We start from the raw sequence: 20,149 nt of genomic DNA, 5'->3' as shown, positions 1-20,149 counted from the left end.
TATATATACACACGAGTGTTTATACAACACAACATGTGACAGTAAGAGTTTGGAAAAATGAAAAATCACTGTGGATTATAGAAGGAGATATTATGACAGCCACAGGACTGTTGACCTTGCTTTCCTCGTCGGTTTTGTCTTTTCATCTGTAAAATGTGGGTAAAGTTGCATGTTTGGGAACACCTCATTGGTTTTGATGGGATTGTTGGTTTAGTCAGTTCCCTCCTCACACCAATGACTTAGGCTGTGTGAATATGTAAAAAATGTTATCTGTCTGGACAATAATGTTCAGCTGGATGGACTAGAGGGACTGTTGTCTATTTTTGTTGAAAACTCGTACTGTCCATGTTCCTGATTTGTAACTGGTTTTGAATATGGCTTCTGAATCCGTCCACTTCTTACAGACTGCTGGACACTTTGTTTTTGTGGTAGTTTAGGAACACTGATTGGAATCACAGATCACTTTTAGTCCAGATGATTTGGTTGATTTTGGTTTCACTTTATATTAAATAATCCCTAATCTGCATTACGGTTGTTGTTCTGTTTTGTTTTTGTTTCATGTTTTTACATTTTATATACTTTTGGGTCAAGTAGTAGGCATACACTGATTGTCGGTGTAGAATATTAAATCATGCTGCGTGTTATAGGGAAGTAATTTGGTATTTTGCCTTTTTTGGTGTTGGGTAAAATCAGCAATCTTTTTGTTTGTTTGTTTGTTTGTTTGCTTCATTTTTATTTTGATTACCTGATTGGTCTTTGCTTTGGTTGTTGTTGTTGGGTAGATTTGGGAGGGGGTGGGGGCAAATTGTTGCAGGAGTTGTACTCATAGGCACTTTAGTTCAGGCACATAAGCCTGTATCCCACTAGTACCAACTCGACTCGACATAACTCGACTGTGCTTGGTTTTGGCCATTTATAGCTACAACTGAGTACCCACCAAATAACACAACGTCATAATTTCTCTTAAACCAAGTCGAGCCGAGTTGACTAGCTAACAGTGGAAACTAGGTGTTAGGCACTTCGCTTGGCTTCCATCAGTTTCAGATCCTACGACCTGAATATTTTAATTATTGAATAATTCTGTTATTTAATTCTGTTATTACAGCAGGCACTTTGTCCCTTGGAGCTCTGTAGCTGCTGACAGAGCTCCTCTTAAACTAGCTGGGACCAACAACACATGGTGGGTTTCACTCTGAGTTCTTTTATATTTGGTGTAGAAATTCAGACTCATTCCTGGTGTCTGTTACACTGAACCAAGGAGTGAAGGTGTTGGATTTGGTGGCCTCAAGATCAAATAACTGATGTTTTGATGGGACTTCATTGAGCTATAACCTCCAACATTCAGTGATGGAGTGGTTTGACCAAATTCCCTTTTGAGTGAGTGAAATGCTAAGTTAATGATAGCTTGCTTGGTTATCAAGCTGCAATCATACCCTGTGTAGGTGCAATTGTGATTTCTTAGTTTGTGCATCCACAATTCTCATTGCTACTCTTCTCATATGTAGCAAGAGTAAAAACATTTCCACCAGAGACACCAGTCGATCTTATATTGTAGCTCCTGCAGCCTCTGTGGTCCACAGACATTTTTAGCCTCTGAGATGACACGTAACAGAAACAGAAGCACAAGATACCTGCTTATGGTTAGCCATCTAAAAAGTATGATATAAAGTTTGATATACTCTATATTCAGTTATAGTTCATTTGTCTTTTTGTAGCACCAAATCACATAAAGAGTCATTTCAAAAGTCAAATGATAATTCAAAGAGTCATGTTAGCTCAGCAGGATGTGGTTGTGAAACACGAGTGCCATGAAGTGTCTCATTTCACATGTCTCTGTTAGTTCCTCTTTCCAAGTTTTTTTTTAACTAGTTGCAAAAAATCCCCCTTCTTAAAAAAGGGGGAAGAACAGCTAGGTGACAGCTATTAAATTGGGACTATTTTTTTAACTTTACAAAAACAAAACATAATTAACCCACCGTCAGCCACTCAATCTAAAAATATTTGCTTGTCAGATGTTTTTCACTAATAGTAACAAAACGATATATATATATATATCTATCTAACAGAAAACATTAATATATATATATATATATATATATATATATATATATATATATATATATATATATATATATATATATATATATATATGTTTTCTGTTTTTACATCATATTTTCTTTTGGTTTAATAAATGTTGAATGTCTACATTTCCAATGAAGAATGAAAATGTTGTCTTGACAACCTGAAACTGTTTTGGGGTCTTGATTTGTCTCACATGGATGTTCTATGTCTCAGTCTAACAGCTATATGTTTTCATTGTGTTGCTCATATATTGTGTATTTTTACATTCTTGTGCTTGAGAGACACCATTGACTGGAACCAAATTCCTCATATGTGTTCACATATTACTTGGCCAATAAATGTGATTCTGATTCTGATATGGTTTTCTCACACCAAGTTAAACTGTATTACACATGTATATTACTGTATTTCTGCTGTATTAGATTCTGTAATTTTGCTGTAGTCGAGTTCATCTTCTTTGTAAAATATTATTTATATTTCTGTCATGCAGTGGCGGTATGTATGTTGGTATTGATTTTCGTACTAAAAAATACTAGCTACCAGGTACCACCACCTGATGGAAAACCCTGAAAACCGGGTTGAACCAACCCGTGTAGGTACTAGATACTCCAGTAAAGACTGGACAATGTAATGAAAGAGCCACACTATACTGCAAAGCTAATGATGTAGAGCAAGATTTTAAAAAGTCTCCAACCTCCTCGTTCTAATGTTAGGAAACAATATACTTCGTACTAGGAAGCTCAGACAAACTATCCAGCAAGACGTTTTGTGAAATTTTTGAGATTTTGCCAAATGATTTGTAGATAAATCCCTGGTTATTACAGAAAGGTTCAGAATTCATAATATGAATTTGTCAAAGAAAAGGAAGGAAATGAAGTTTATAAAGCCCTATCACCAAATGGAAGTGAAAGAGTAAAAAGTTCCTAACTATCTGCACACATAATGGATTGTACCAATGCAATCATCTTGTGTTTGGCCTTGCCTGGGCACCAGCCAAGAGTTTTTTCTTTGTTTTCTCTCATATCTCTCCTCCCTTCTGTTTTTCTTTCCCTCCCTTCCCTATCCCCTAGTCATGTCTGTCCCACCTGAAATAACTTAAATGGACCAATACAGCAACGCTGTGATGATCCACTTGGTAAAGTGAATCTGTTTGGCATGTTTCTTGGCCTTCAGACAATTATTCTGATGGCTAAAGACCCAAATGGGACAGCCAATAAATAAATAAATGGAACGCCATAACCAAGTGCTTGGCATAGTGTACAGGAACATCTGTATTGTAGACAAAAAGAAGAAGGCAATAGTGATCGATGTAGTGGTTCCGAATGACAGAAACATCAGGAAGAAGGAATACGAGAAGCTCGAGAAATACCTTAGAGAAGAGCTTGAGAAGATGTGGAGGGTGAAGGTAACAGTGGTCCCAGTGATAATCGGAGCACTAGGTTCAATTCAGTGACTCCCAAGCTAGGCGAGTGGCTCCAGCAGCCCCAGGAACAACATCGGAGATCTCTGTCAAGAAGAGCGCAGTCCAGGGAACAGCTAAAATACTGCGCAGGACCTTCAAGCTCCCAGGACCCAAGCTTGAAGGATTGACCGTCTGCAGGGGCGAGTGGGGAATTTTATTTAATTTATACATATATAATATGCATCATTAACCCATTTATACAAACACTTTTTCTACGATTAAGTGCTTTCTGTCTAATATTCACAAACATTCATACTCCAATGGATGCATCAGAGAGCAACTTGGGGTTAATATCCTACCCAAAGGTTATTTAGGATGTAGACTGGGGTTGAACCACCAACTTCTAATCAGTAAGTGACCTGCACTACCTCTTGAGCTACAGCCACCCAAAGTATCAATCTGCGCCCTTGTTTCAATTTGGACAGTACCCAAAGACGGAGGTGTTATCTCCTGCTCGCTCACAGTCCTACAAAATGCTAACTGCACATCTTTGGAAGTAAATGCCGTACATGTCTGAGGGATGCTGGGATGGAGAAAGCATCACTATATATGTCCACTGCTGCAACTCTCTGTGTTTGGTGTGACAGTGGGTGCAGTGTGCTTTTTGCATTGTTTTCAAAACTCCGGTTCTTTGTATGTTACCATTTTGCTAAAGATAGCTTGAGTTGTTTAAAGACAGGCTGATTTTAAGATAATTTGTAGGGAACCTGGTGGTGCTGAAGCACTGCTTGGTGGATAATGCAGGGCATATTCGAGCACCAAACCAAATAATATCTATTCATCTATATTGATGTTTGTCTGGCATTTTCCAGCCATCCTTTAATCTAACTGTCATAGGGTGAGAGATGCACCCTGGACAGCTTACTAGACTACCTCAGAGCTCAGACAGACACAGACCTACAGCTAATTAAGAATCATTATTTAGTCCTGTTTTTGTTTTGTACTCCTGTTTCCTGTTGATTTGTAGAATAGGAAAAAAAGAAAAGAACAAAAGAAAAGAAAAGCTAAATTTCATGTCACTCTTTGACAACAGCAGAACTCCCAACATGTGTCTGGGCCTGCTAAACTGCAACAGAAACAAAGGACCAAGCCTGATTTAATTTGTGCTGTTTTATCTCAATTACCACCATCAGATTAAGGAAGACAAGAGGTTCATCTTTATGAAGACTGTACAAAAATTGGGGGGAAAGATTTGTATAGGATTTAAATTCTCCAAATGTGATAAAAGAAAGTTTCACGTTAGGTAGTATTAGTGTCAGTCCACTCAGCACTCACATCATCACTGGTAACAAACAACACCACATCCACGTGCATGTTAGGAGGGCAATGTTTGCCTCATTGCTGTTTCACAGACCACATGAAAGAACTATATGATGTACTGAAAGAGTACAGTTACTTGGTAGTGAAGTGCAGCTCTTACTGATGATGCCGTTGATTCAAAAATGTGCAACCCTAAAACTTTAACACGCCTTCATTTGATTTATCCATTTTTTTTCCACACAAAAACAGGTGAACTCCACAGAATGGACATGGCTGCTATGTGGAGTGACTCACTCTCAAATCATCTGGAAAGTCCCTTGTTTTCACTTTTCTTTATAAAGTTAATCTTCCCTCTAAGATCAGCTTGTAGTAGTAGCACTGATCCTTGGTAAGTCTTTCAGCATTTCCTCTTTTCTTTTAATCAGTTCTGCCTTCTAACCAGTTCATGTAATACAGAGTTGTGTAAATTGTCTGATAGTCTGCTCTAAGTATTGTGTGTATCTGTCACAGTGGAAACTCTTTTATATTGGTTTTATTCTGATTTTTTGTGTTTATTTATAAGTGTAGTTTTATTTGCATGATTTTATTCTGTTTGTATAGCATGTTTATAGTGTGTTATTTTACATTGTTTTGATCCACTGTGGGTTAGCTGGGCATGGGACAAATTAGCTGATAGGGATCACCTGCTATTAAAAGGAAGTGTTGTGGAAAATTTATCAGTAACCTGCAACACATGATTTGAAGTGGGTTTAACATCCTAAACGTTTAAAAAAAAAAAAAAAAAAAAAAACTTAACGAACTGTAAAATTTTAAAAAAAGGGGAATATATTTTTTAATTTAGACGCATGTCCACGCAATGTGGAGAGAGCATCCCAGTGAAACACCAGGACCATCTCTGAATTGTGGCCGCCGCCTTACATCTTATATACAGACACACAGACAAAGAACATTCCTCAAACTCACATGTTGGCCCCTCTCACTGGGGGGGGGGCTATACCTCCTCCCTCACAGAGAGAATTATGACCTTGTTTTCTGCTTGGCCGTCACCTAAAGATTTACATCCTTGATAAGGTGGAAGGAGTCCCACTATTTGTTTAACTTCTCCCATTACAATGGCCTCACTGTGTTAACTTTCCACATGTATGCAAACTAGTGACAGGAGTGCTCTCACTATAGTAAAGGGACAAAGTGATATTACTATAACTAATGTGATATAATTAAATATGTGATTAACACATGAGAAAAGAAATATGCCACCACATAAGCTAGCTGAGCATCGGAGGAGTAGAGGTCCCAGATATGAGGAGGAATACATGAAGGCCAGGTGGAAAAAGAGGGACCCGCTGCCTGGTCGTGGGGGTGCGTCGCTTTATCTGGAGACTGCTGAGCTAGACGTGGCGACCCCGACAGCAAGAACGGCGACAGTAGGAGACAATGCGTGTGATTAGCAGCAGGCAAAGGTATACCTCTACCTGCATTTTTAAGAAGTGTCTCCACTGTTGTTGACCCGGTGCAGCCATGTTGGGAGAGGTTCGCCATGGTTCCCGCTTCCGGGACGATTGTTCTGGCCCCTTTTTGTTTATTTACAGGGCGCTGATGCGAGGAGAGCCGTGGTGGCATTGCGTGATGGACTCCAGTGCAGAATGCGAGCTGGGCTGGGCGCAGTGAAGGGACGAGAGGGGAACCGGACGCTCCTCCTCGTCTGTCTGGGACTAGGCTGGCGAAGACTCCGCTCTGGAGAAGGACTTTCTGCCCTGCTTGTGCACCCATTATGAACATTCATCCGGGGTAGTGGGACAATTACATCAAGGGATTTTGCATATAGAAAGTTGTGTTTTTATTAGTTTTAGAACTGGGTTTGTTTATTCTGGGGAGATTTTAGTATATTTGATATATTGATAACATTTTATTGTGTGCGTTAAGAGTTTTTTTTTTTTTTTGCAATCCCTGCCTGGGAATAAACTGTTTCTAATCAGACCTGCATCATCATTGTACACTATTGTGTTAGGTGTCATAAAGTATGACATAAATCTAATATTGATTCTTTGACTTAGAGTGAACGCTGTAGGTGTTTAGGTTGTTTTTGTGTGTTTGTTTTATTTTTTTGTATTTTGGGGATAATTTTATATCTGGCATGTGATTATGATGTATGTTGTATTTAAAAGTGCAACTTTCCTGTTTGGTGGCTTTTGGGAGGTTGTAGAGCAGGTTGAGATAGAATAACAGTTAGAGAATGTTGTCAACCAACCGAAAGGTTGATGGGTTGATACCTGGATTCCAGCAGTTTGCATGTTTACATATATGTGACTAGGTGAATGAGGCTTTGAGTAGAAAAGCACAACATAAGTAGCAGCTCATGTTTATTTATATAACACTTTTAAAACAACTGTTGACCAAGGTGCTGTATATTTAATAAAAAAAAGGTCAGATGAGTCACAGAAAAGTGGATCAGACACCAGCTGGGGAGGATCAGAAAGATAAATACAACATCATTGTCATCTCTTATGTAGTCGGTGTCTCCGAAAAACTCAGGAGAGTTTTCTCCAAGCAGGACATCCCAGTGTAGTTCAGACCCAGCAACACACTCAGATAAAAGCTTGTCCGTCCTAAAGAAAAAACTCCTAAACACAAACTTAACAACGTGGTGTATGCTGTACAGTGCAGCGAGGAATGCCCAGAGCTCTACATAGGAGAGACCAAACAGCCACTTCACAAACGCGTGACACAACATAGAAGAGCCACCTCCACGGGACAAGACTCAGCAGTTCATCTGCATCTGAAGGACAAAGGTCACTCTTTTGAGGATGCCAATGTTCACATTTTGTCCACTGTGAGCGACCATCTTTGAACAGAGACGGTGGTTTACGACACCAACTGTCTGCCATCTATAATTCAGTTTTGAGATCCCTGCCAGATGCCTTAATGCCCACTCACATCCTGGGCCATCTGACCTCAGGAAGTCACATGATAGCATGAGGCTAGATTTCACAGTGCATTCACCCGAAACCTTGATTGTGACCTATCAAGTTGTGACCTTTTCACACCTTGATTGTGACCTACACCTGTTTTCACACCTTGACTAGTGCGATTAGGTAGAGAATCAATATGGGGTTCTGGACCAGCTGCAGTCGGCTCACTGTGACCAAAGACTTATGAGGGTTGTAGGTTTTTCCTGTGTCTATGAACGTACTTGTTCTGTCAAACGCAGCACAATAATTCATAAAGGAGTAGATAATGTGGTAACTAAATAAAGTGAAAGTGTAAGAGCAGCTCTGATGTAGTGTAAGGGTTTCTCACGGAGACAGCTCAGATCAACAAGAGGAGCTGAAGGAGAATCGGTGTCTGTATATTTATAAGAGACATCATTAGCTGTGTGGGATGAAAGAAACTTCCCCTTTTGTTCGATCAGAGGGGAAATCAAACAAAAGTCTTTCGATCTTTGCACACTTTAATATTTTTTCACTTCATGTTCTCGTTTACATGAAAACAACTGGCAGAGAAAACGCTCGTGTTCTGGGTGTTGTCTGCCCACTGGCGGTTTAACGGCTGCTCCCTTCTCCCAAGAATTCATTCGTGCTCTGTTGAGATCGAGGACAAAGTTTTTACAAAAGAAAAAAAAAAAAGAGGGACTGTTTTGTGATAATTCAGGCGCAGGGAAACTGAAAGAGTTTATTCTGGCTGAGCGACTGAAGGACACACGTGACATGTTTCAAACCTTGAATCTGATCTCACGCAGACAGATTTGAATCTCCGGTCCAGTTATTCATGGATAATATCAGCAAGCAGGATTTTTTATTTGCTCGACTCTGCTCAACTCTGCTGTTTGCTGTCGTCTTTGTGTTCGTGTCTGCAGGTGAGATTTAACTGTTGGAAACCAAACAGCCACCATAAGCAACATAAAGAAGAATAAAGAGTTTCAGAGTGGTTTGCATGTGTACAATATGGTATAATGCAATATCAATAGATATAATATAGTAGTAGTTCATTGTTACAGAATGTTTTTGTTTTAAAGTGAATATGTGTTTTAATTGTTCATTAAATAAAGTTTACTTTAAACCCCCCCACTCATCATTAGGGCATGTTTCTGTGGATCTTGCAGGAAGTCAATTAAACATGTAAGCCCTAAGCAATAAGAAGACAAAGGTCTGTGGAGTCTTTCCAAAATGATCTGGTGCTGATATTAAAACGTCTCTGAGAAAACCATCAGCTTCCATTTACCACGAGCTCCTTATTCAATCTAAACAGACTAGCTCTTATGTAGTACTTTTCTACCTGAGCAGTCAAATCACTTCATAAATGTCTCAATCAGCAGTGCTTTATGTCATATTTATTCACACTCACACTCCTGCTCTACCTCCTGAGCCACAGCCACTCTAATCTACAACTGTCATCAGAGTTTTAGACAATTCAAGCAGCAGGACTTTGACGTTAAACTGAGGTCAAAGTTCCCACAGATGATGAGAATTCAAACATGCCCCCTGATGTCTTGGCAATCAAGAAAAAAAACAAACAGATATGCTTCATATCATTAAGAAAAAAATTAATTAAGTCAAATGTCAAAGACAGTAAGCAGCATATTTGAAGTAAGTAATTCTTTTTGTCAGTCCACTGATGTGGCACACTTGGTAGTGTCCACTAAATACTTCCTGAGTGTGCTCCTCTTTTGACTGTTCTCAACATCAGTAGTTAAAAAAAGTATTTTTGGTGTCTTGTCTGATTCTCGACAACTCACTTTGCTCTGTGTTATTTTGTCTTTCAGATCAGAGAATCATCCCAGTTCAGTCTGGACATAGCATCAGTCTACCATGTCAAGCTCCAAATAATAAGGACTCCATCAGAGTTGTAATGTGGACCAAACCTGGCCTACAAGATGAAAATGTCTATTTGTATCGAGATTTGAATCTGAAGAGCAGATTTTTAAGAACCGAGTGGATCTGCAGGATGAAAGACAGATGAAAAATGGAACTGCGTCTTTGATTCTGAGGGATGTGACGGCAGATGACTCGGGAGCATACCACTGCATACGAGTCCAGTTGGCAGTAACTCGAAGTAGCAGCAATCAAATCACCACTATCAAGCTGAGAGTTGATCCTCCAGGTGAGTGAGTAGAGTTGAGTGTGTGTGTGTGTGATCAGAGGTGAAGCTGCTTCCTGGTTGTTGATGTTTGTTTCTAAAGATGTTGTTGATGAGACTTTGTAGAAAGCAGCTGGTCTGAGTGATGTGATCAGAGTGCAGTAGATAATGTCTGACAGCAGTTTGAAGAGGAAATGGATTCTGTTCTGTTCTTCACTCATCACCTACCTGACAGCTGACACCTCACACCTGTTTCTCACCTGCAGGTCAGACAGGAGGACACACAAAGGATAGAGGGAAGGAGAATGGATCTGTTGAACTGAAAATTGCTCTGTCTGTTTCTGCTGTGCTTCTTGTTGCTGCTCTTGTTGGTTTTATGATCCACAAAAAAAAAGTAAAAACAAAAAAGCCAAATGTTACTCAACCTAAAAGTAATTGCTAGGCAGATGTTTTCACTAACAGTAACTAAAAAAAAAATGAAAAGAAGGATATATATATTTTTATATTAAATGTTCTTTCTATATTCTGGGGATGGTGGTGGTGTAGTGGGGTGAGGGGTGTATTCTTGGCACATTTTAGGGAGCTGTGAACAAACTAAGAATAACATCATGGAAGTGCACCTGCTAAATCTACAATAACTGTGTAATGCTGTCATTTCAACATGGCCTGAAGAAGTTTATTACTACTGACCACCAACATAACATTATCTCATCTTATCTTATCTTATATCCTATTGTATGGAGATAAGATACAAACAGCTTATTAAACTAATATATTGTTAAACCTGTAGTTACTTCTACTTTTTTTTTAAGTTTGAAAGTGTGTTTATGCCAATGTGTTGTTGTGTAACAGCTTTCAGAAGCACTGTGTAATTAAAAGTACATGAAAAAAAATCTGGGTCAGTGAGCTAATGCTTGTACTTGGTTAAATGGTGACTCAAACAAAGGGTAGCTATGCAGCACTGTTTTGTTGCAATTGAAGAAACCACATCTTCAGAGGAAGAGGGCGGGCTTTACTTGGTGTCAGTGACAGAAGTGAAAAAAAGCTCAAATGAGTGAGAAGGACGATGAAGGAAACATCTGTGCTGTGTCTGCTCTGTAAGTAGAATCTCTGTGTTTGTTTGAATTCTTGTACTTTGACTGTCTGCTCTCCTGATAACTGATGATGGAGGAGAAGACATGAAAAACAAATCAGGCTGAATTCAAGTTCAAACACCACGAGGACCAACTGCAGGTCTGAACTGACTCTTTATCTTTGCTCAGGAGTTGAGGAAACACAGCAGGCAGTGAAAAGCTCAAATCATTCACTCATTATATCAACACAGCTGCACAGTGGACACATGACTTTGTGGGACTTACTTTTTCAGACTTTTGTTGTCCAAACTTCATTGAAACATGTTGCAGAGATGTGTTTGTGTGTTTGTCAGCTGTTTGTGTGGAGTTTTTCTTTATGTTCGCCTCAAATCAACCTGAGTGTCATTTCTCTTTAGTTCTGATCTCACTGCTGAGCTGCACAACAAACCAAGGTCAGTAACCTTCTTCTGTCACAGTTTAAACGTGAGAAATGCTCACTGATATGACCTGATTGGGTTCATGTTTTAGAATATATACTGTTACGTTCTGGTCCCGGCAAGTAAATAAACGTAACAAATAGTTTGCCCCACTCACTTCCCACCCACACACAAACCCCAACAACGACACCTTTTTTAAGTATTTAAGCAGCCATTTATTTACATCAGCAGTGAGCAATGCCAAAACAATAAACAAAACTCCCTATAAAACAATCCCTAGTCTTCCCTACACCAAAATAAAAAGAAGCCCAAACAAAAGACAAGTCACTTACCTAACTATCTAACGAAAAACAGGAGAAAACTTGTTCAACAAAAGAAAACGGCTTCTCACGCCTACTAGGCTGCGACAGTGAAAGTTATACAGCAAAGGAACAAAAAAGTGACCGCCACTGGTTAACTTATTTACAATTATTTACATGGCAAGGCTAGAGGTACACGTGAATACTCCAGCCTGCACTACAATGACACAACCCACAACTCTGTGACCGAGTCAACGGGGTTCCAAACAGCACTCCCAGGTGACTGTCATCCGGACGTTAAGTACTGGAGGTGGTCCATCAATTATCCAGTCGGAAGGTGTGTAGAGACTCCACCCAGATACCTAGCAGCCACGCCCAGGTGTCCACCTCCTAGGAGAGAAAAAAGGGAAAATACCGCCACCATCCTCCAGTGGGAGGCACAACACCAACAAACACATCACTGGGTCATAACAGTTTCCCCCACCCAAAAAAAATCAAACATCCAACCCCACACAAAGATGTTTGATTTACGACCTAGAGAGGGCATCAGCCATAACATTCTCTAAGCTCTTATATATTGGATCTCAATGTTGAAATCCTGTAGGAGTAAGGACCAACGCATGAGGCGCTGGTTGCTGTTTTAGAAATGTTCTAGAAAAGAAACAGACTGGGTGGTCAATGCCATTTTCATCCTCCTGCACGAGCACTGCACCCGCCCCCAAAACACTGGCGTCCACCTCTGAATCCTTGGCCCCTCAGGAACCGCCCAGGGACACCAAAAGTCTCCAGGTTGCGCTTTCGCTCCTCTGCCCACGTCAGTCTGAGCCCATTATCAGATGAGATGTTGTCAAAGAAAAACTTTGCTTTGTCATAGTAGCACTTTGGACCAAAATGATCCTCCCCTGAACTCAGCTGCAACCCCTCCTTTTCCCTTCCCTCAGAATTCCCATCCTTTAGATTCAGCCCCTCCTGTAACTTCTTCTCAAGCGCCTCCTTAATGAATTGCGCGTTGGAGGAATCAAAATCAAAGTCTGTGTCAAATTTAAGGGTGGGAGATGGAGCATTAGCCACCATCAGCTGGCCCCTTCTGCGGTCCCTATGCCGTCGAGGTCCTTGTCTTCTTCTAGCAGGTGGCCTGGTTTCAGCATTTTGCTGCTGCTGTTGCTGGGATCCACTCGCACCTCTCCTCTGCCTAAATGTCTTTACACTGACGGTTTGAACAGCCTTTGATGTGGCACGATCGAAACCACTGTTATCTGTAAGTGGTATATCGACTACTTCTGGCGACGGAAAAACTGTGCCGCCAGCTAGATCGTTTCCCAAGATGATGTCAATACCTGCAACCGGTAACTGGGGCCGCACCCCAAGCTTAACCTCACCAGACAAAAACTGAGACGAAAGCTGCACCAAGTGTAAAGGAACCCGTATTACACACATCCTAACTCCCCAGGCTAACACATCCGCCCCACAACAGGATTGAGCTGAAAACGGTAAGACCCCCTCACGAATGAGCGACTGTTTCGCACCAGTGTCTCGCAAAATACTGACAGGAGTCCGCCGATCTTCTCCTATCAAGGAAACAAAGCCGTTTGACACAAACGGCTTAAACTCCTTATCTACTTTATCATTTTCGGGGGCCATCACCTCCCCCCAAGTAGGAGAGTTTGTCTGTAGAAGGTTTATTGGGGAAGGAGATGTACCCTGCCTGGTCATTTCTTTTCTCTTCAGAGCAGGGCAAACCGCAATAAGGTGTCCCTGCTCATGGCAAAAAAAACACACGCGGTTCTCAATGGATGAGGGGATGGCACGGCGGGTGCCCCTTGGAGACCATCTGGGCGGGCTACTGGAAGACGGAAAACTGTGAGCAGGAACCGAAAACACCACTTTGTGTGTCAACACAAACTCATCAGCCCGTATAGCAGCAGCGGCGAGAGTCGTAACCTTCTGTTCGTTTAAGTAGGTTACCACAGTGTCTGGTAGTTGATTTTTAAACTCTTCTAACGTCACCAACTCACGCAGGTCTTCCAAGGTTTTTACTTCTGTAGCATGACACCACTTATCAAACAGAGTTTTCTTTTCTCTGGCAAACTCCACATAGGTCTGGTTGGCGGATTTTTTCCCATCCCTAAATCTCTGCCTGTAAGCCTCTGGCACAAGCTCGTAAGCGCGTAGGACAGCAGCCTTCACCATATCATAGTCAAAACTGTCCTCCAGAGAAAGAGCGGTGCATACCTCTTGAGCTTTCCCCACCAATCTACATTGGAGTAAAAGAGACCACACATCCTTTGGCCAGTGCAGCGCACCTGCGATACGTTCAAACACTGTGAAATACGAATCCACCTCAGTTTCCCGAAACGCCGGCACCATTTTGATGTGTTTACTCACATCAAAGCCACCACCTGGCATCGGGGCCGGTGGCTGCGGAGATGGCGACTGCGGGGATGATGACTCCGGGGAGGGTACCTGCGGGGATGATGACTCCGGAGAGGGTACCTGCGGGGATGGTGACTGCGGGGCTAACCGAGGTACAGGAGGGCTGGCAGACACAGAGGCTCCCCTCTCTACCTCCAGAGCCCTGATCCTCAAGTGCATAGCGTCCACCTCCAACTGCTGTTTCTTTAGCTCCACCTCCTTAATGCGCAGCGTTAACTGCAGCTCCTCCACAGAAGGGCTAGGCGGAAAAGGGAGATTTTTCAGTGGGGCAGAAACACCAGCAACAGCCCCCAGCTCAACCCCCCCTGCAGGACCCGGCTCACCAAACAACCCCCTGTCCGTCAACTGGACACACAGGAGCTCCCTAAGCTCGTTCTTCTTCGCAGTCAACGGCACAGTCACGTCAAAGAATTCAGCAACAAGCAAGAGGTCAGCCTTTTTACACCTGTCCAACTTCTCCGCAGACGGGCTCAGAGTGAAGTCCTCCAACTTAAACTCCATCCTAACACACACACCCCCCCACACAAGAAAAAACCGCCAACCAAGAAAACAAGCCACAAAAAGAACACAAAAGAGACGAGCCCCCAATATGTTACGTTCTGGTCCCGGCAAGTAAATAAACGTAACAAATAGTTTGCCCCACTCACTTCCCACCCACACACAAACCCCAACAACGACACCTTTTTTAAGTATTTAAGCAGCCATTTATTTACATCAGCAGTGAGCAATGCCAAAACAATAAACAAAACTCCCTATAAAACAATCCCTAGTCTTCCCTACACCAAAATAAAAAGAAGCCCAAACAAAAGACAAGTCACTTACCTAACTATCTAACGAAAAACAGGAGAAAACTTGTTCAACAAAAGAAAACGGCTTCTCACGCCTACTAGGCTGCGACAGTGAAAGTTATACAGCAAAGGAACAAAAAAGTGACCGCCACTGGTTAACTTATTTACAATTATTTACATGGCAAGGCTAGAGGTACACGTGAATACTCCAGCCTGCACTACAATGACACAACCCACAACTCTGTGACCGAGTCAACGGGGTTCCAAACAGCACTCCCAGGTGACTGTCATCCGGACGTTAAGTACTGGAGGTGGTCCATCAATTATCCAGTCGGAAGGTGTGTAGAGACTCCACCCAGATACCTAGCAGCCACGCCCAGGTGTCCACCTCCTAGGAGAGAAAAAAGGGAAAATACCGCCACCATCCTCCAGTGGGAGGCACAACACCAACAAACACATCACTGGGTCATAACAATACAAACTAACATTTTAACCCTCACAGCTCGTCTGACTGTGAGTCCCAGCAGCTCTCAGTTCTTTGAAGGAGACTTTGTGTCTCTGAGCTGTGAGGAGGACGACAGCTCTGCTGGATGGACTCTGAGGAGAAACACAAGCAAAGGAAACATCACTCAGTGTGGAGATGGGTGGGGAACATCATTTAACTCTTCATGTGACATCAGTTACATCGTTGAACGAGACAGTGGAGTTTACTGGTCTGAGTCCAGAGAGGGTCCCATCAGTAACATGGTTAACCTGACAGTCACTGGTAAGCTGAGTGTGTGGAGTTAGTGTTGATGAAGCTGTGTGTAAATGGATGAAATGCTGTAGTTTGTCTCTGTGTTGAGGTGGATCAGTGATCCTGCAGAGTCCTGTCCTCCCTGTGATGGAGGGAGATGACGTCACTCTGCTCTGTAAAACAAAGACCACTCCCTCCAACCTCCCAGCTGCTTTCTATAAAGATGGCTCCCTCATAAGCAATAGGACTTCAAATAATATGACCATCCAGCATGTTTCCAGGTCTGATGAAGGCCTCTACAAGTGTGACATCAGCGGTCATGGAGAGTCTCCATCCAGCTGGATCACTGTCACAGGTGACACACTCACCTGTCTGTGTTTCTGCAGCTTTCAACATTCACAATGTGACGACAACTTAATGACTGTGTTTGCTTTATTTTAGGGGAGCACACCACCACACCTCCACCTACATCCACACCTCAGCCTACATCCACCTCTAACCCTCCATTGAGCTTGTCAATTGTTGTATCGGTCTGTGTGGTGGTTCTACTGGTCCTGTTAGTGCTACTGATTTTGTTGGTAAAACGACTTCTTCATCGAAAACCTGAAAGTGAGACTCAGACACCTGAATTTAGTTTTGCCAATATCCTTGCTTGTTATTATATTCATATTTTTTTCATGTAGATGTTGTCTTATTGCATCTAATAAAAGTTGCCATAACAACAGTCATAAAAAAAATGAATTTAAATAACTTCAGCAGATCAAAGCGAAACTGAAGAAGATGACAACACAGACGATGTCATATACAGTGAAATCACATTATCCCAACGACCAACACAAACCTCCAAAGAAAACAGAGGTAATATTTTCAGGGTTTTTCAGGTGGTTGTTCAGTTATTTGGCACATTTTACTTCATGGTCATGAAGTAAAATGTTTGCCATTTAAGACACCCTGATGTGTTTAAATAGTTTAAAACATGGTCTGTCTGCAGATTTATTTGAGCTACTTTTAGGCTTAACTAATATCTTACACTCACTCAACAATCTGATTTTTTGTGTTTTTTAAGTTCTGCATGTTAAACCACAGCAGCCGTTTCCTGTCGCTGACTGCAGATCACCATAGACTTTTTAGAGTAAATAATTTTAATGTTAAATATTGACTATGTCAACAGATAAAGGCACGACTGACATCGCAGACGATATCACATACAGTGAAATGAAAATATCACATCGTCGGCAACAACCAATCAAACAAAGCGGAGGTAAATTTTTGCTTGTTTTCAGTAACTCGGGGTGATGGTGGCTGTAGCCGAAAACATCACTGTGTTTGCTGTGATGCATTGTTGAATATGTTTCCTGTTCCGGCTGCTGAAGCAGGAAACATATGGCTTGTTGTCAGTGTAACAAAGGTAAAGAATTTACAGAGCTACCTCAAATTTTAAAGTAATTCTACAGTGACCAGGTTTTATGGTCAGGCGAGGATATTCTCACATTATATTACAAATGAATAATTTAGTTGTCTTCTGTGGTCTTTCGGGGCTTTTAGATATTGCTGAGAAGGCCAGGGATTTCCTTGTTTTTAGTAATGTACCAGACTGGCCACTCTAAAAACTTTGGTTTGCTGTTCATCCTGATGATGGTTCATTTCTTCATCAACATCTCTCTTGACCTTATATTGAGAGTTCCAGTGAACAGCTGCAAACACTACATGTTTTACCTGCTTGATGCACAAAAAGTATTTGTATCCATCCTTCCATCCATTTTATTATAGTTGTAGAAAAGCAGAGGTGTACGCAAACATACACTCCCCTCCTTTTTTCTAGGTAAGCAGGTTCTTGGACACATTCCTCCAACTTACATAGCCCGTTAGTCAGATGCCTATCTAACTATTTATCTATTAGTTTAACACGTAAAAAGTGACAGACTGAATTATATAAAATGTCTACATTTTTGACCTCATTAAAGTTACTCATGTAAAACCACAGCAGCAGCTTCCTGTTGCTGACTCCAGTTAACTGCATTCTGACTGAGACATTTCACCGCAGTCTGTCATGGGTTGGCTGACAGTAGTGTTCATGAGAAAACCTTTGCTTTGTGCTCTGTGGTGCAGTGCACCAGCTTACATCAAAAGAAGATAGCATCAAAGATATCCATCTTCCTTTACACAGAGATACCTACCAGTTCTTTCTGATTGATTGTTGTTTTAAAGAAAAGGTATTGAGAAGTGGTGGGAAAAACCCTCTGAAAGGATGCCCCAGTTTCGAAAATGTGTCACTTAAAAATCTGCTTCCACATGGAGTGGAATAATTTTTTTTTAAATACTCTTGCAGTTGTGCCTCGAGAAAGTGACCCAGCTGTGGTCTACTCAACAGTGAGAACTAAAGATGGCAAATATGGACAAATAGGTGTCAGACCAAAGAAGACCACAGGTAAAGCTGCTCTTTATTTTAACGTTGAACAAAGAGAAAAATATTCTAAATTTTGTCTTAAAGAATATCCTTCATAACAGAAACAGAACTAAAATCTCTCAGGTTTCCATTTAGATTTAGTCCCTAAACGTCTCTTGTTGCCGCGGTGGATGGATATTAAACACGAACAAAGTTTGAAATAATTAGTTAAGTTGATTTGCCAAGTAATACAGTATGAGACAAAAGCTGGACTGAATTTTACACTGTTTTTTCTACCCTTTGATCTGTGTGACATCATTAAATTGAGATATGCCTAATGTGGGATCTCAGGCAAAACTGCCCATCCAGCTGCTGTTCAGACCGTTTGTTTTTGAAGGGTAGCCAGAAACCTTGAAAGAGTTATGCTAAATCGTTTAGTTTCAGGCTGAGGATTAACTCAGTTGCACAAAGCCCAGTATAACATAACAAGTGTCTTATTTTTTTAGCTATAAGTAAAAATAAAATAAAAAGGAGTATCTATGTCTGTCCTCCTCAGTGGAAACCATTATTAGACTTCACCAAGTTTACAATCAAAATGTGGAAAAACTGGACCAAAATTTTGAGAATCAACAAAAAAGAAAAATGTGTTTCAGTTCCCTTAGTACACGTCCTTGTAGTATATCATGGGAATCGTGTACACCCTTGTACTTCCGCATGAACCTGCTGTTAGTGAACGAGATGTGAAAGAGACAAGCTAAATTATACACTGTACAACGAAACAGCCAGAAAACATCTACTGGAGTTTTTTTTGGTTTTTTTGCAAATGCAGGTTGGTTCCCAGTGCAGTCAGTTTTCACTTGTCTGAACTGGGACTGTGTGATGCAGGGGAGTTGAAGATGAAAGTTTTGATTAAACCACAGAGCTTGTATTCATGTTTCCTGTTTTTTGAACTGTGTGTTTTTGTGTTCACACCTTAAACCAGAATGAGATGTGATCGACTCTTCAGTCCACCAATCCAACCACTGACATCCAGCTTCTGGTCTCTATATTGTCAGCTCTCCACCTCAGAGGAGACGACATTCACTCGTTGATACAGATGTATGTTTTATGTCTTTTTATGACTGAATAAGACCCAAAAGTCACACCCTTTTTAACAGGGATTTTAAAAGAGGTTTTTTTCTGTAATATACGTGACAATTATTTAAATATGGTAAATGGTAAATGGCCTGTATTTATATAGCGCCTTACTAGTCCCTAAGGACCCCAAAGTGCTTTACATATCCAGTCATCCACCCATTCACACACACATTGGTGATGGCAGCTACATTGTAGCCACAGCCACCCTGGGGCGCACTGACAGAGGCGAGGCTGCCGGACACTGGCGCCACCGGGCCCTCTGACCACCACCAGTAGGCAACGGGTGAAGTGTCTTGCCCAAGGACACAACGACCGAGACTGTCCAAGCCAGGGCTCGAACCGGCAACCTTCCGATTACAAGATGAACTCCCAACTCTTGAGCCACGATCGCCCCGATAGGCTCATATGATTTATGTCCTTAGTAACTTTTGTGTTATTTATATTTTATTTATGTTTGTTGTATTTTAGAATGGATCAATAAACTTTTGATTTTACTTGCGTTTCACACGTGGTTCTGTGGGTTGCATAAAGGTCACACATGGAAAATTTGATTTGTTACAGTCTGCATGTGGTTAACCGATAGTGCAGAAAACGATGAAAATTAAACCACAAGTGCAGACTAAAAACAGCAGGAGCATTTTTCAGTGGCTGTAGGATGCACAGAAAAGCATCACTACAGGATGTGTGCATGTGTGTGTGTTTGAAACTAAAGAATTTGATCTTTTTTCATTTCCGCACTCAATGAGAAACCAGTTGGCAGCAGATGGTGTGGCAAAAAATGTTCCATTTTTCATTGAATAACTCTTGACTTTTTACAGCAAACATGCAGAAACCCATTTATTGCTATTTTTTTTATTATTTCATTTATTGATTATGATGAAAATAGAGAGTTGAAGTGTTTCAGTGTCTGATTAACTACAAACTTATGAGCATCTCAGGCAGACTGGATCACACCACCTGAAGCTGATTAGAGCTCCATATGT

General features: G+C 41.2%; 2 protein-coding genes across 2 annotated transcripts; one reads left to right on the top strand and one right to left on the bottom strand.

Moving 5' to 3' along the window:
- The first annotated feature begins 9,756 nt into the window (after positions 1-9,756).
- On the top strand, positions 9,757-19,546 carry LOC146673385 (uncharacterized). The gene is made up of 9 exons (XM_085400946.1): positions 9,757-9,901; positions 11,202-11,402; positions 15,410-15,673; positions 15,753-15,998; positions 16,085-16,252; positions 16,400-16,501; positions 16,815-16,904; positions 17,973-18,071; positions 19,012-19,546. The coding sequence occupies exons 1-9, from the start codon at positions 9,757-9,759 to the stop codon at positions 19,014-19,016; spliced, it is 1,320 nt and encodes a 439-aa protein (XP_085257072.1). The 3' UTR covers positions 19,017-19,546.
- LOC146673386 (uncharacterized) lies at positions 11,621-14,823 on the bottom strand. The gene is made up of 2 exons (XM_085401700.1): positions 14,180-14,823; positions 11,621-14,149 (listed from the first exon to the last, which is right to left on the bottom strand). Exons 1-2 carry the CDS (start codon positions 14,618-14,620, stop codon positions 12,374-12,376), a joined length of 2,217 nt encoding a protein of 738 aa, XP_085257826.1. The 5' UTR covers positions 14,621-14,823; the 3' UTR covers positions 11,621-12,373.
- Positions 19,547-20,149: the final 603 nt, after the last annotated feature.

The sequence above is a fragment of the Rhamphochromis longiceps genome, linkage group LG3, assembly GCF_057381845.1.
Source record: "Rhamphochromis longiceps isolate RC_006_pf linkage group LG3, R_longiceps_female_GT1.1, whole genome shotgun sequence".
Lineage (NCBI taxonomy): Eukaryota > Metazoa > Chordata > Actinopteri > Cichliformes > Cichlidae > Rhamphochromis > Rhamphochromis longiceps.
The sequence above is the reverse complement of the archived record's forward strand: the minus strand, read 5'-3'. Positions and strand labels throughout refer to the sequence as shown.

Excerpts from the sequence above, each read along its gene's own strand:
- LOC146673385 (XM_085400946.1), top strand. The coding sequence starts at position 9,757 with ATGAAAAATGGAACTGCGTCTTTGATTCTGAGGGATGTGACGGCAGAT. Across the intron at positions 11,403-15,409 it reads GAGCTGCACAACAAACCAAG|CTCGTCTGACTGTGAGTCCC; the intron begins GTCAGTAACCTT and ends TAACCCTCACAG. Across the intron at positions 16,905-17,972 it reads ACCAATCAAACAAAGCGGAG|TTGTGCCTCGAGAAAGTGAC; the intron begins GTAAATTTTTGC and ends ATACTCTTGCAG.
- LOC146673386 (XM_085401700.1), bottom strand. The coding sequence starts at position 14,620 with ATGGAGTTTAAGTTGGAGGACTTCACTCTGAGCCCGTCTGCGGAGAAG. Across the intron at positions 14,150-14,179 it reads CGCAGTCACCATCCCCGCAG|GTACCCTCCCCGGAGTCATC; the intron begins GTACCCTCTCCG and ends TCATCCCCGCAG.